Source organism: Vulpes lagopus, chromosome 7 (genome assembly GCF_018345385.1).
Source record: "Vulpes lagopus strain Blue_001 chromosome 7, ASM1834538v1, whole genome shotgun sequence".
Taxonomy (NCBI): Eukaryota; Metazoa; Chordata; class Mammalia; order Carnivora; family Canidae; genus Vulpes; species Vulpes lagopus.
This window is the reverse complement of record NC_054830.1, coordinates 59,084,934-59,099,220: the sequence shown is the minus strand read 5'-3', so window position 1 is coordinate 59,099,220 and position 14,287 is coordinate 59,084,934. Positions and strand designations below refer to the sequence as shown.

At 52.2% G+C, this 14,287-nt stretch overlaps 1 protein-coding gene across 6 annotated transcripts in view; it reads right to left on the bottom strand.

Moving 5' to 3' along the window:
* CDK5RAP2 (CDK5 regulatory subunit associated protein 2) overlaps window positions 1-14,287 on the bottom strand; it is a 158,278-nt gene that overhangs the window by 106,994 nt on the left and 36,997 nt on the right. For all 6 annotated transcript variants that reach the window (XM_041762766.1, XM_041762768.1, XM_041762769.1 and 3 more), the window contains 5 exons: window positions 11,838-11,961; window positions 9,264-9,418; window positions 3,245-3,407; window positions 2,218-2,268; window positions 1,314-1,433 (listed from right to left, as the gene is read on the bottom strand). In XM_041762766.1, coding sequence (XP_041618700.1) covers window positions 1,314-1,433; window positions 2,218-2,268; window positions 3,245-3,407; window positions 9,264-9,418; window positions 11,838-11,961 — 613 coding nt within the window. The remainder of the gene's footprint in view (window positions 1-1,313; window positions 1,434-2,217; window positions 2,269-3,244; window positions 3,408-9,263; window positions 9,419-11,837; window positions 11,962-14,287) is intronic.

The following is a 14,287-nucleotide window of genomic DNA, read 5'->3' as shown; positions in this document are numbered from 1 at the left end:
CACCAGAAGTGACTAATTCCACCACCACTGGCCGCCCCAAGCAACCTCCGCGGCTTCTTCTCTGGCCTCCCTGACGTTCTGCACTTGATGCGCAGACAACCGCAAGATGCTTTTGGTTCCACAAACACCATCAGGCTCTCACCTAACATAATGGGTTCACCAGTGTCCTCCTCTCTGCCTCCCCCCCAACCAACTCCTACTCATCCTTCAAGATTCAGCTCAAACTCCTCCTCCTCCAAGCACCGCCCCACACGCATGCCCTGATCTGGATCAGGTTCCCTGCCCCCCACCTGCACACCCCCTGCATGTCCCCCCCTCACCACACCTTCACTCGGTCTCTCTTCCTCACTGGAGGTGCCAGCAGGGCTGGAGTCTCCTCTCTGTATCTGTGCCTCGCTCAGTTACTAAAACAACAGACGGCTACACTAACGAGATAAAATAGCAAGGAACCATTGGCCACAACCCTGGATCCCCAAGGTAACAACCCAGGTAGCTAACAGGTTCATGGTCACGGCCTTGCCTCCCAAAAGTCCTTCATCTCAATTCCATTGTCTTTTAAAAAGACCGGGCACTGGGGACACCCGGGTGGCTCAGTGGTTGAGCGTCTGCCTTGGGCTCAAGTCATGACCCAGGGTCCCGGGATCGACTCCCGCATCAAGCTCCCGGCATGGAGCCTGCTTCTCCCTCTCCTCTGCCTGTGTCTTTGCCTCTCTCTCTCTCTCTCTCTCTCTCTCTATGTCTATCATAAATAAATAAAAATAAATTAAAAATAAATAAATATATAAATAAATAAATATGTAAATAAATAAATAAATAAATAAATAAATAAATAAAAAACACAACAAAACTGGGCATTGTCCAATATGGTAGCCACTGGCCACCTGTGGCTGCTGAGCACTTGAAATTTAATTAGTCTGAAATGAGATGTGCTGTAAGCACACTTGCACGTCAGTGCTGACACTAAGATTAAAAAGATGCTAAGTACCTCATTATTACTATTGTTTTAATGATAACATTTGGGATATTATTAAAGTCCCTTCCGCTTGTTTCTTCTTGCTTCTGTTACTGCAGCTACTAGAAAACTCAAACACCCACGTGTAAGTCACCCAGTCCTTTGACTGGACAGCACTGAAGCGGTCATTGCAGAGGAATTTGTGACGGACGGACGAAGGGGCCCTTCCCGCACTCCCTACACTCATCCCAGCTCTCTTATAAGCTCTCCACCTAAAGCTAAAAATTCAGGGTAGGACAGGCCAGCCGCAGAAGCTAATAAAGAAAAATCTCACTTCGGGTGTATCAGACACAGCACATACCTCTTTTTCCTTTGACTTTAATGCCATGGTTAGGCCCTGAATGGCTTTATCCCTCTTTAGACTATTTTTCTTTTCTGCAGCAATTTCTCTTTCCTTCTCTCTCAGGTCCTCCTGAAGTGCCTAAATTAGATTAGAAAAAGATTCACTAAGTTGATGCGTTCCAACCAAAATGCACTGTAAATATATCTGTAAGAGCACACTCAAATGCAGTTATTCTATCTTATTCCTGTCACCCTGTGATTAATGTTTCCAAGGAGAGCTGAACGCAGTGGCGGCAGCTCCCAGTGACGTGCTAGCGCTCACGGCAACAGGGCTGGGTGAGAAGAAGGGGATCAGATCAGTTAAGACGGTGACAGCTACTCCTGTGGGAAGGACTCCAGTGCCTTCTGGAATTTGAATACAGTCACATCAGAGTCTTTGAAACCGTACCAGGTTATTTGGGGGAAATAACAGATCATTAATTTCATTCCTTAATGCTACAAAAGCTAACAGAGAATTTGGTTTGATGGAGACTGAACATATACATTTAGAGTCTGAGTTCATTTCTAAAGATAAGCCTGCTGCCTCCCTCCCGGGCTGTTGTGAGAATCAGGTGAGCGAATGGACGGGAAGCGCCTTCTAAGCCGGCAGGCGCCAGGACTCGGAGCGGCGGCAGGCCGGGGTCCCCGCTGGCTCTTCTCCGAGCCCGTCTGAGCCTCACGTGCCGTCCGCACAATGGGAACGCCCGCCCCCCAGAATGAGTGCCAGGACTGAGCGGCCTTCTCTGAAGACCTGAAAGCCTGACTGGCACGCACTGGCATTCCCTCGACGACAGCGACCGCCACCCGAACCCTCTATCCCACTCAGAATACAGCAAGAGGCAAGCAGAAATCGCCGATAATTTTTTTTAATGGCATCAGCATACCTGGATCCTCTCTTCAAGGCGGTGTCTCTCCTGGCGCTCCATTTGCACGGCCTGAGAAAAGGCATTAATTGGCACCTGGAAGGGACTCACAATGCAACGGCTCCCCCAGAACAATTAGAACGGGCGTCTCATTTCCTGACTTTTCCCCACCGCCGTGGACGTCATGGACTAAGTGTCCACTCCTCTCTGCTGCACCCGAGGTCCCACCCGAGCGAAGAGAAATGTGAAGACACGCGAGCCACGTGGGCTGATGACCAGTCCCACCGACAGTGAACCACGGAGCTGCTGGACAATAGAAAGGGCCAACTGAGCAACGGGGCCCAGGGTTCAAAGGAGGAGCCGGAGATGTGGGCCGACGGCAGCCGGAAACTAACCGGGGAGGCTGCAGGCCGCACTCACTGCCGCGCAACCCTCCCTGAGCATCTAGAAGGCCCGCAGTGTGAATGAAGCACACGCTGGTCCACCAAGAGCTGGGAGGCCTGTGCTCGGCCCACCTGCCCTTCTCTGCAGCGGGCCATGGGCCCGGCCTCGTGGGGGGAGAAAGGACCTCTGGGAGGCTCGGGGGCCGGCACTAGGAACCCACCTCCTGGAGCCTAGCAAACTCGAACAACTACGGCAAGCCCGTTTCTAAATTCCACGAGGGGACTGTGCTCCCGACCTCCCAGAGTGGCCAGAAGAATTAAATGAGGCGGCACGCTGAACAGGCTGCCCAGCCGCCAGGCCCGGTGCAAGGCGGTGCCCTTCCCCACTGCCTGACCAGAGGCAAAACGGGTCCTCGGTTTTATCCCACAAAAACCTAAAGGACGAAAATACAGTCCCCGGGCAACCACAAGGCGACACGCGGGAAGACAGAGGCAAGCGGGTATGGGCTGTTTCCTGAACTGGCTCCGTGGAACCACGCCAGGGCCCTGACAAAGGAGGCTCCCGCTAGGTCCTCAGCTGCCGGGGAGCTAGTATCTGGGGGAGTCTGCGTGTGACCGCGGAGCCTGAGTGTGCGTCCCCTCTGCCCGAGGAGTCGGGGGCTCACCTCGGCTCCTCTCTCCTGTTCCCCCCTCGGAGCAGCAGAGAGTCCTCGGAGCTCTCCAGATGACACTCTCTCACCAGGACATGCCAGCTGAGACTTCTCCTCTTTAAGGCACTGAATTAAAGCTTCTTTGCTCTTCAAAGACAGCTTCAAGTCCTCAATCAGTCTAAAAGCGAACAAAATTTAAATATTAATTCTAAGCTGTTCTCTTAGCTCAGCGGAGCAGGAGGAGGCAGGAAATGGGGCCAGACATCTTCAAAGTAGACATGTCCGATGACTGAAGAGAAATGGAATCGCGTTGTGCAGGTCGGAGGGCAATGGCCAGAATTCGCGGGATGTTAACGGTCCCCTCACCTCCAGCCTGGCCCGGTGGATCCAGCCTCCGAGCTCCCAGACTACGGTCGGGTCAAGCCACCCCCTCGCTCAGACTTCCAACAGCCCCCACTGTTGACAGCAGTGTCAGCCCCGCTGACAGCAGCGGACGTGGAGGTTTTTGGCTAAGCATTTTCTCTGCAAAAGAAATCGAGCACTGAAGCCTGAACAAACACAGCCGACAAGGCACAACCGTCCCTGCGAGGCGGCAAAACCAGCACCTCTCATCCTGGCTTCTCGGGGCACATTTTAAAATGCACAGACTTTCCATATAAAGGCCAAAGCCGGTGAGCAAGGCGTTTAAGGGCCTAGCTTTTAGGGCCTCGAAGCTCAGAGGCCCTGCTGGCAGCTTCAGGTTCTTCTTTCGGAGGCGCCACCCGCTCCCTCAGCACCCAGGAGCCTCACTTCCAGCTCTCTCCCCAAGCCCGGCCGCGTGTGCCCCCAGACCCGTGCTCACACCCGTGCCTCCACCCAGAATGCCCCGCACGACTCCATCCCCACTGCCCGCTAGTCCACACCCGTCACCCCGCCCGTGACCTCCCCTCGAGGAAACTGTGCCAAGCACACCCCGAGGGCCCCCCTTGCACAGAGCTGAACACCGTCTCCGGGCCACCAACTTACGCCCCCGACCATGGCCAAGTTATCTGACCTCAGCTGTAAGACGGCTCGCTTGCGTGGATCAGACACAAAACCTCTAACGCGGCCTAACATACCTCCAGGCTTACAGCATAACTCCACAAACGACAGCTGCTATAATTATTACCCTTTTTTAACATTCAACAATTAGCATTTTTGTCAGCGAACCCTCCGAAGAGCCTCCCTGTAGCCGAGCCTCGAAAGCAACCTGAACGGTAGGAAGAGCAGAGGCTCGGGACGCGGGCTCCCAGGGTGAAGGGGAAGAGTCAGCTAAAAGCACTTAAAAGCGGCTGGCAACGCACTGTTGCTGGGGCCTGAATGTCCGTGGCCCCCCAAGGTTCAGGCATGGAAATCCTGGTGGGGCTTCGGGACGAGAGCAGGTCACGCGGGTGGAACTCACGCGTGCGAGCGGCGCCTTACAGATGAGGCTCCAGCAAGATGCCTCCCCTCCCCCGCGGGACGCAGCGAGAGGTCTGCAGGCCACCGGCGTCCGCCAGCCTCCGAACTGTAAGAAAGAAATTCCTCTCGTCTGAGCTTCCCCAGCCGTGGTCCCTCGTGCGGGCGCCTGGGCGGGCTAGACAACTAGGCACAGAGGGGCCCGGCCGCCCCAGCGCAGAGCCCCCAGGCCCTGGACAGGGGCGCGACACTGCCCTCTAGGGCCCTACTCTGGACGCAGGGCACGACCGGCTGGAGAGGTAAAAAGTCACGAAGCCAACACTTGAGGCAGCCGTGCGGGGTCACACGGGACTTCCACTTGGACCAAGCTGGTCCGTGTCTGGTTGGCAAGGAGCAAGGCAGGCCTGTGGGACGTGTGGCCGACCGGAGCCCGGGCCCATCTACAGGAGCGGCCTCCACCCCGGCCCAGTCTTGCCACACTTTCCAGGCTCTCAAAAGGAGCTGGAAATCCAAAGTTTTACATGAAACTAGATTTCTTTAGAAAAAATAGTAGCAACGAATTCAGACTTTTAAAAGTACTGTGTAGGGCAGCCCGGGGGTCTCAGCGGTGTAGCGCCGCCTTCGGCCCAGGGCCTGATCCTGGAGACCCGGGATCGAGTCCCACGTCGGGCTCCCTGCATGGAGCCTGCTTCTCCCTCTGCCTGTCTCTCTCTCTCTCTCTCTCTGAGAGTCTCTCATGAATAAATAAATAAAATCTAAATAAATAAATAAATATATATATATATATATGTATATATAAAACATATCTGGTGGCCACATGTGACCTGCAGGGCTCCTCGGTGTTAGCCGCCTTCACCAGACACGCTCCAAGGTCGCACTGCAGGACGTCATGTAGCTAAAGCACTCACCTTTGAAAAAGGTGAAGGGAGCCCAGAGAGACCGCAGCAGCGCTGCACCGGGCAAGGGCCCCGCCCCACAACAGGCCGGGATGCCCTGCACAGGGCTGGCCCACGCACCCCATCCCAGACCTGCCGGCAGCTCGCCTCCTGACCTCCCGGGAGCTCCTCGGCAGCCCGGCCTGCAGGGAGGGCACACAGGACCCTGGTCCCGTGGGACACAAGTCCGGAGCTGGCATCTGGCTGCCACACTGGCCCTTGGAGTGTGGCTGGTGCACACGTGCCCCCGACAGAGAGCCGACCGGGCAGTACCGACAAATCAGGTTCTGCGCCTCTCCAGCCAGGCCTGTGGGAAACCCCAGATGCAGCCCCTGGCAGCGCCCCGAGCGGACGCCCCGCACAAGGAGAGCCCCCCCCTACACATCTACACCACACTAAGTACTCAGCAAGCTCTAATTCTCCCCAAATTCCCTCTTGCAAAAAGAGGAGAAGCCAAGCTTCTGCGGCACATGCTGACAGAGACCCCTTTCCTCAATGATTCCCTGCTTGGTGCCAGGCTCGCACCTTTCTTTGCATGTGCCCTCCCTGCCCCACGCCCAAGCACAGCTGATCACCTCCTCCCTTTGGTCGCAGCACAGAACCCTGAACTTAGCTCTAACACCAATCATGACACTTCTTTCCACATCTGTCCCCTCCCCCACACTGGGAGCGCCATATAGGGAAGACACTGCTTATCTCCCCATCCCTGGCACCTCACCCAAGGTCATGCTCCGTAGCTGGTCAAGGAATAATCTATATCTCCTTTAATCTAGCCTTAATCCACATCCTCAAGCACCTTCTAGACTCTACTCTTGGAGGGATCCATGATCCCTCTACCCAACGTGTCCCAACTGAAAGCTTATCTTCCCACTCTCCCTACCGAAAAACATCTGTTCTTTCTCCCTTTCTTTCCCCAAACTCAGCACACTGCACCGTCATGCCACAGTTGTTCATGCTCAAAACCTGGGTGAGGAGGAGGTATCTCTGCAGCCCTTCCCCTCATCCCCAAACCCATCAGTGATGAAGCCCTTCAAGCCATCGTGTCAATTGTACCTTCTAAACATCTCTGCTGGAGAACACTCCAAGCCAGTTCCGCCAGCTCAGTCCTGCTCACCATGATGCGTCGTCTGGACTTCTCCAACAGCCCAAAGAGCAGTCTTCCCACCCAGCCCCACCGCCAACCCATCCTCCAGGGGCAGCCAGAAGGATGGCTCTGAATTATAGTCTGATCCTGACACTACCCCAACTCCTACCCTTAACTCATCAGCAGTTTGTCACATGCCCTGAAGACAAATCCCAAACTATTCAACAAGCCCGCGTGATCTGGCCAGCTTCCCTCTCCTCATCGCTTCCCACCTCCCTTCCAGAACACAACCCTCCAGCCACACTACTGTCAGTTCCTGGGTCATGCTCTGTGCCCTCCAGCCTCTGAACTTCCCAATGCAGGGAACACGATTTCTTCCTCCAAGTAACTCCTCCTTTATCCTCACACTTCCACTGAGAAGCCTTTCCTAATCCCTCTAAACAATCTTAGAAAGATTATGTTAACCAGCACTTATCCATCTGGCCCTTCTCACTCTGTTCCTGCCCTCCACCGTCCCCACCTCGCTAGATGACAAGCATACGCCTTGACATAAGGTCCCTTGGCAGAGGGACCAGTCTGTACCATTCATACCTGTACTCTAACCACCACTTATTGAGCAAAAGATGCTCAGGAAGTATTTGTTGGACAAAGGGCATAATGACCCAACAGACCAAGGAACTAACTGCTGAGCATCTGCTGGGACCCCAGCAGGGCCCTTCTAATCCACTCTCACCCACGATCACTTCTCAGACCCACCCCTAGTCCTCTCCCTTCTTCTCTCTTCATCGGCACCAGGAATTATCTTTTCTTGTTTGGTGGCTGCCCCCACACATTGTAGTCTCTTCCCTGGGTTCCCTCTTTCCAATTTAACAGCAGGAGACCTGCAGGTTCCCCAGGAAAGACAAACCTATAAACCTCTGAAGGGCTTCAAGGCTCATCAGTTGGGAGAGATACAAGGGGACGTATAAATAATTTGTATGGAAAAGGATTCCAGACTCTCTCGCAGCCTGCAAAGGCTGCTACCCTGTAGGGGGAGGCCCAGCAAAATAAAACAAAACAAACGACCCATCCAGGGAAGCTTCTCCTCCTAGCCATGTAATTGAGAAAAACACTCATTCACTCAACCCTGAGGTCCTATTCCTCACAGAGAACTGTTTCCTGACTCCTCCTGAGATTCATCCCAAAACTTCAGTTTTCCAGATCAAAGCTAAGAAAAGGTTGTAGTGCACCAAATAAGTGCTAGTTCCTCCAGAAACTGAAGCTAGGACCCTGAGTACGTGGAAGCCATGCCTCTCCCTCATAATCTATTCATTCCTCTTTTATAGATAATCCTAAAAAATCATGACGACAAGTTGCAGACTTGAATCTCTAATGGAGGCAGAAAGAGAAGCAAACAGCAGTTGGGGAGCACGGGCAACTCAGCGCCAGAACCCAAACAACACGGTGGGCCCGTCAATCACAAGTCACTGAGCAACCAAAACAAAAGGAACCAGAGTCAGTATCCTCTATTTAAGGAAATAGGAAAAAACTAGATCATTTGCTTTGGAACAATTTCTGTCAAATTCCAAACGAGCCTGGCTCCTCAATGGACAGGTCACAGGTTAGCCAGAAGTTTCACTTAGTTTATACAACCTTCTACCTAGTGACCATCAAAGCAAGGCAAGAGTAGCAAAATGTAAGGATCACGAGAAAGCAGAAAACCTCAACTCTCTCCTGACCAGTTTTGATCAAAAGTTTGGCTGTAAGACCCGAGCACTAAAGAGTGCCTAAAGGCCCTACGGCCCGTCCACTTCTCCGGACTGGGCGGCACCCATTTTATTCCTGGACCGACAGACAGCCCTGTCTTGGTCGACGCTTTTTCGGCCCATTGCACTGCACTAATGTGGGCCCTCGGCCGGCATTAAACACACGATGAGGAGCGAGTGGGAGGCTCAGTCAGGTGCGCGTCTGCCTTCAGCTCAGGTCATGACGCTGGGGTCCTGGGACTGCGCCCTGCACCGGGCTCGCTGCTCAGCGCGAGTCTGCCCCTCTCCTTCCCCATGCCCTCCCCACCCCTACCCCCGCTTATGCCCTCTTTCGGCCTCTCACTCTCAAACAAATAAAACCTTTTAAAAGAAAAAAACAACAACAACACGATGATAAACAGGTCACACAAAACTCACTGGCATCCATTGTGGGGACGTAATCACTTACTGTTCCCTCTGGGAAGAGTCACAAGAGAATTTTCTCCCCAACAATGTCAAGTAAGCCTGGGCTTCTCCTGCGCTACTGGCTCATTTTCTCTTGGGAGCAATGTGACTCTTGTGTTCATCGAGACTGTTTTTCTCTCTTTCCTCTGGTTACCGGGAAGCTAACTACGGAACTGAAGGCTACATTTCATATCTGAACAGACCTTATCGGCAGAAGTTTCTACCTAGAATTCTGTCCCTGTCCTCATATCGCTACCCTACTCCTTGTCCTTCCATCCTGATCTTACTCCAGGTCTTCTCACCGTGGGGGAACAAGCAGAGAAAGGAAGGATCAAAGAGGAAGGGAACAACCTTTCCGCCAGGCTGCCCGATTTAGGAACATCAGCGAGTCGCAGAGATAAGCGCCAGACCTGTCTTTCTGCTCCAGGACGACAGCCATGTCCACGTCCCCCTCGTGCCTCTTCTTCATCTCTGAAAGCTTGTTTTCCAAGCTCAGTCGAAGAGCCTTCTCTGTTTCCGTCCCCGCAAAGGCCTTTTCCAGTTCTGCTTGGGCAGCTTTCACATCCTAAAGTTAAATTAAATGCATTTGATGCAATTTTTCAATACAATTGGGAACATTTTGAAAGGAAATTGGATTAAAATATAAATATTTATGACTTTTTCTCCGGCACATTTCCCCTCCCTGAATTGTACTATACATGGGGAGAATCAGTAATAAATACATTTGCCAGCCATTTTTCCCTCTTGTATCCTGAAGAGTAATAGGCATTTCCAATGGAAAAGACTCAAGTCTACAAAAACTGTACTTCTAGATTTGAAAAATCAGATCAATATTTACAGCTTCAATGAGAACAAGAAGAAATGTGCCTCTCAATACTTAAACATACATAAATTCCAGAGTCCCCCTAATCTCCATACAAATTCATCCCACACCCCACCGCCCCCTCCCTATTTCTCTTAAGATGATGACTACACAATTCTCAAGTACATTTTCTACATCTCCAAGGTGACGTCGGTGGTGAAAAAAACCACGTTCCTCCTGAGAGCTCAGAGAGGCCTACCAAAAAATTATCTAAATCACGCAGGCTGTGCCCACGCTGGGGCGAAGCACCCCGGTGCTCAGGAGTGACCTGGGGTAGATCCGGATCCTCAAGTGCCCACGGCCTCTGATTACATCACAAAGGTAAAAGTCGAATCCAACTGGGTTCAAACCCAGCTTTCCTGGTGATTTGCTGTGGGACACTGGGTAGTCCCTTAGCCTCTCTGAGCCCGAGCTCATCTGTACGACAGGGATCACCATCATCCCACCAAGGAGTTGCTCCGACGCTCCGTCCGATGCCTGCCCCATCACAGGAAGCTCAGAAACAGGCTGCTTCCTCCTCCCTGCCCTTTCCCTCGGCAGGACCTTCCCCGCCACTGCTCCCACTTGGGTGGGGGAGAAAGCCTCTCCTCCTCACGAGGCTTGCCTGGCAATCCCATGGAGAGCTGGGACAAGCCATTCCCCAATATTCTGAGACAACAAACAAAACCTATTTAGTGAGTGCCTGTTACATGCCAGGCTTTGAGCAAGGAGCTTTATTTATCTTTGTTCCTTACCTAACCCTAAAAAGTTATGTGCCGAGAGACACACTGCAGCAGTTTAGAAGGCAGGTTCTACGGCCGGAGCTCCCGGCATTACTGCCTGTGTGACCTTGAGCAAGGGGCTTGGCCACTCTGTGCCCGGTGCATGTGTCTGTTTTTAAAAAGAATGATAAAAGTTAACCTTCCAGGCTAACTGACAGGATGACCTGAATGGATGACGAATAGGCTGAGGGGGCCTCACACTCACAGGCCCCCCAGGCTGCCAGGACCACTGCCGTTAGGACAATCACTACTGCAAAGCAGCCGTCACCAGCCTCCCTTTACAGACGCGGCGGCAGAGGCTCGGAGAGGGACGGGGCCAACAAGCGACAGAGCAGAGGGCTGGCCCAGCACCGTGTGGCAGCCACACGGGCACCCTACAACACTGGACAGCCCTTCCGGGGAACACTGGGAACGTGGGGTTGGAGGACTCCTGTTGCGGTACCAGCTCCACGGCTTACGACGAAGCCTCAGCTCCTCGCCCTCAGAGCGGTCCCTAGCCGGTACTTTGGACCTAGGATCTACACAGCCCCATGGGGCTGGTGTGAACACCATGAATGGAAAGACCTCTGTTAGCTGCAAAGTACAGCACCAATGCATCTCCCTTTTGTTTCCAGAAGTGCTTTGTGGGGCTGCTCCTCCTGGCATGGAGAAGAGCCAGGTTTCGAGTGCAGAAAGGGAAATGGTGTAAGAGCCTTCAAAGACCAAGAATGAAATAACTAGTGTCACTTAATACTAGCTGCATGTGGACGGAAACTTTTACCTTCGAGGGGACAGGATTTTTTAGCCAAGACACATCCTGCCTCCCATCATGGTGACAGGAACACAGGAAGCACCTGAGATGGAGCAGAAGAAGCCACATGCGGTGCCCCCCACCCAAGAAAAGGCATTCGGTGAACAGCGGGGTGACGGGGGTTGGAGGCCAGGTGCCAGGGACGGGGCCGCGTGGCCACACAACAGCCCACAAATTGGAATCCACTTCCAGGCTTTGCGCATGTTAGGTGAGTCACTTCCCCGCGCTGAGCCTCGGTTTCCTCCTCTGTAAAACCAAAGGACTGAACTAGGTAAGAAGAGCACAGGCTTTAAAATCAGCAGCCACGGAGACTGGAATCCAGGACCAAACTTAGACTACTGAGTCTGTACTTCGCTGTCCTCGTCTGCAGGAGGTAAGGGAACAAATTCTACACCCAAAGCACCTAAGACAAGGCTGGAACCCATGAGATGACCCATAAGGGTGGCTCCTCTTTCTGCTGAAACTCTAAACGTTTAGGGAAAAAGGAAGAAAATTCTGTCCCCTGCCACCCCCCGGCCCTCACTATTAACCCACTGTCAGAACACAGTCTCCTCGGGGTTTCCAGACTTGCCTCTTCTAAATGGAATATTCTTTTGGTTAGGAGATCTTCGACCTGCTGCACCTTCTTCTGAGCGTCTTCTTTCACCCGCTGAACTTCAGAGCCGCCCCTTTCAGCCAGGCTCTCAACCGCTTTGCTGCAAAAAGGGGCAAAGGTGTAAAATCCAGACGGGGGACAGCTGGACGGGGATTTCAATGGCCCCAGAGAGAAAAGGAATATCTGTTCATCACTTCTCCCACAAACCTGTGTTTTTTTTAAATCTTTGTAATTCAAAAACATAGTGCAATATATGAATGTATCAAATCAACCAACTTGTACACCTTAAACTCCTACGTTACATGTCAACTACACCCCAGGTTAAAATACATATATGTAAACACAAATCAAGAAAGGAGAATCATCTATAATCTTACCAGTCAGAATAACTAAGTGAATATTTTAGCACACAGCCTTTCCAGAGATTTTCTACAAAAAGAGAATCATGTATGTATGACCTGATTTTAACACTTAAAACACTATAAACATCCTTCTGTGTCAATAAACATAAATCTCTTGTCATTTTTAAAGGCTACATATTAATTCACTGTGTAAAATGTACTGTAATATATTAAATCCCGTTTTTTATTTGCAGTACAGTTGACATGCCTCAATCTCCTATTTTTAAAACATTCAGATGGAGGGGATCCCTGGGTGGCTCAGTGGTTTAGCACCTGCCTTCAGTCCAGAGTGTGATCCTGGAGCCCCAGGATCGAGTCCCACATCGGGCTCCCTGCGTGGAGCCTGCTTCTCCCTCTGCCTGTGTCTCTGCCTCTCTCTCTCTCTCTGTATCTCTCATGAGTAAATAAATAAAATATTTTTGAAAAAAAATAAAAATAAAAATAAAGAATAAAACATTCAGATGGAAAAAAAGTTTAGATTTCTCATTTTACATGTTTGTCTGAAAATACTTGTAAAGCACAGTGCCCGGGCACAAAGTACTCAAACAAATGTTAATGTTATTATTTATTGTATTATAAACAACACTACAATAAAAGCATCCTTGTATGTATGCTACCCAGTGACTTCCTAGGGTCAATTCCTACAAGGGGAATTACGGGGTGAAAGGGGGGGGCACACTTGGAAGACTTCTGAGACCTACTGCCAAATTTCCCACCAGGAAACGTCCAAAAAATTACCCCTCCGCCAGTGGCAGGAGACGGGGAGAGCTGGGCTGACAAACCGACGTGCGAAGGAGCAGCGTGCCACAAAAATAAACCTGAAGGATCCAGGGCTTTTATCACCATCTTTTGGCAACCAGAGGGCAAAGCATTTTACATACAGCATGGTCCATGTGTGAGCACTGGCTACCACTCGGGGCATGAGGAGAGGGGCCTGTGCAAGCAACCCACGCTCCGTCAAACGCGGAGTTCGCACAGCTGTGGCACCACAGAATGTTCCACCCACTGGACCGAGTGGTGGGGATGCAACACCAAAATCAGACACAGGACCACAACCACGGAGGCCTTTCGTTTTGGTTCTCCTCAAAAGAAAAACAGCGTCAGATATGAATCTGAGACGTACACTCAGAGCAGTTCTCATCAGATCTCTAAAATGATTGCAGGGTTCTAGGAGGCAGGATAATAAAGGAAATGGCTCCACCTAAAGCTGATTTCTCGGAAAAACTGCGACACAACAAATCCACTCACCACCAGCCTCCCATGGCCTACTTTAGGGGCATATAAAACGTTCCCACCCCAGAGCCAAGTGAGCGGCACTCACATGTACAGGCCACGTGAGCTGCTGACCGAGAACAATGGAAAGTCAAGAGGGCCGCACTGGCTGTCCAAGTCTCAGACATGAGCTGCCTGCAAAGAAAGACTTCATTCATGTCGACTTCTTTCACCAGGAAGCCTTCAGAAGGCCCCGGTGTCGTGACATCATCTTAACGGAATTCAACGTGAACAACTGAAAGGAAGAACACGGACTCTGACGCTTGAACAGATTTGCCTCCTGCCCCGTCCTGTTGCGTCCTCAGTGTGCCGCGGGTGAATTACTCTTACGCCTCAGTGTCCTCCGCGGAAGAATGACCGGGCTGCCTCTTAGCACGAACGCGCTAACACCTGTGGCGGCCTGGGCACGGGGCCCCTCCGTCTCGGGTCTGGGTGCCGCCTGCTGTCCCTGGGGCCCCCACAGCCCCTGCCGAGATGCTGGGCGAGACCCGTCCGTCCCTGCGAGCTGACAACAGGTCATCCTCTGGCCAGAATGAAGGCCACCACTGCCACCCCCGACTAACGCCCCGAAATGTCCTCGGCCCCCAGCCCTCGGCTCACTGCTCCCGCGGGACTGTCTGGAGTCCACAGGGACCCAGTCGTTACTATCACGCCTCGAAAGGTCGTACATGTGGCTGAAAGAATTCTGGACTGGAGGCTTTCCCCCCTGAGCCCTGGCTATGGGACTTTTCCGGTCCTGAGTTCCCACTAATC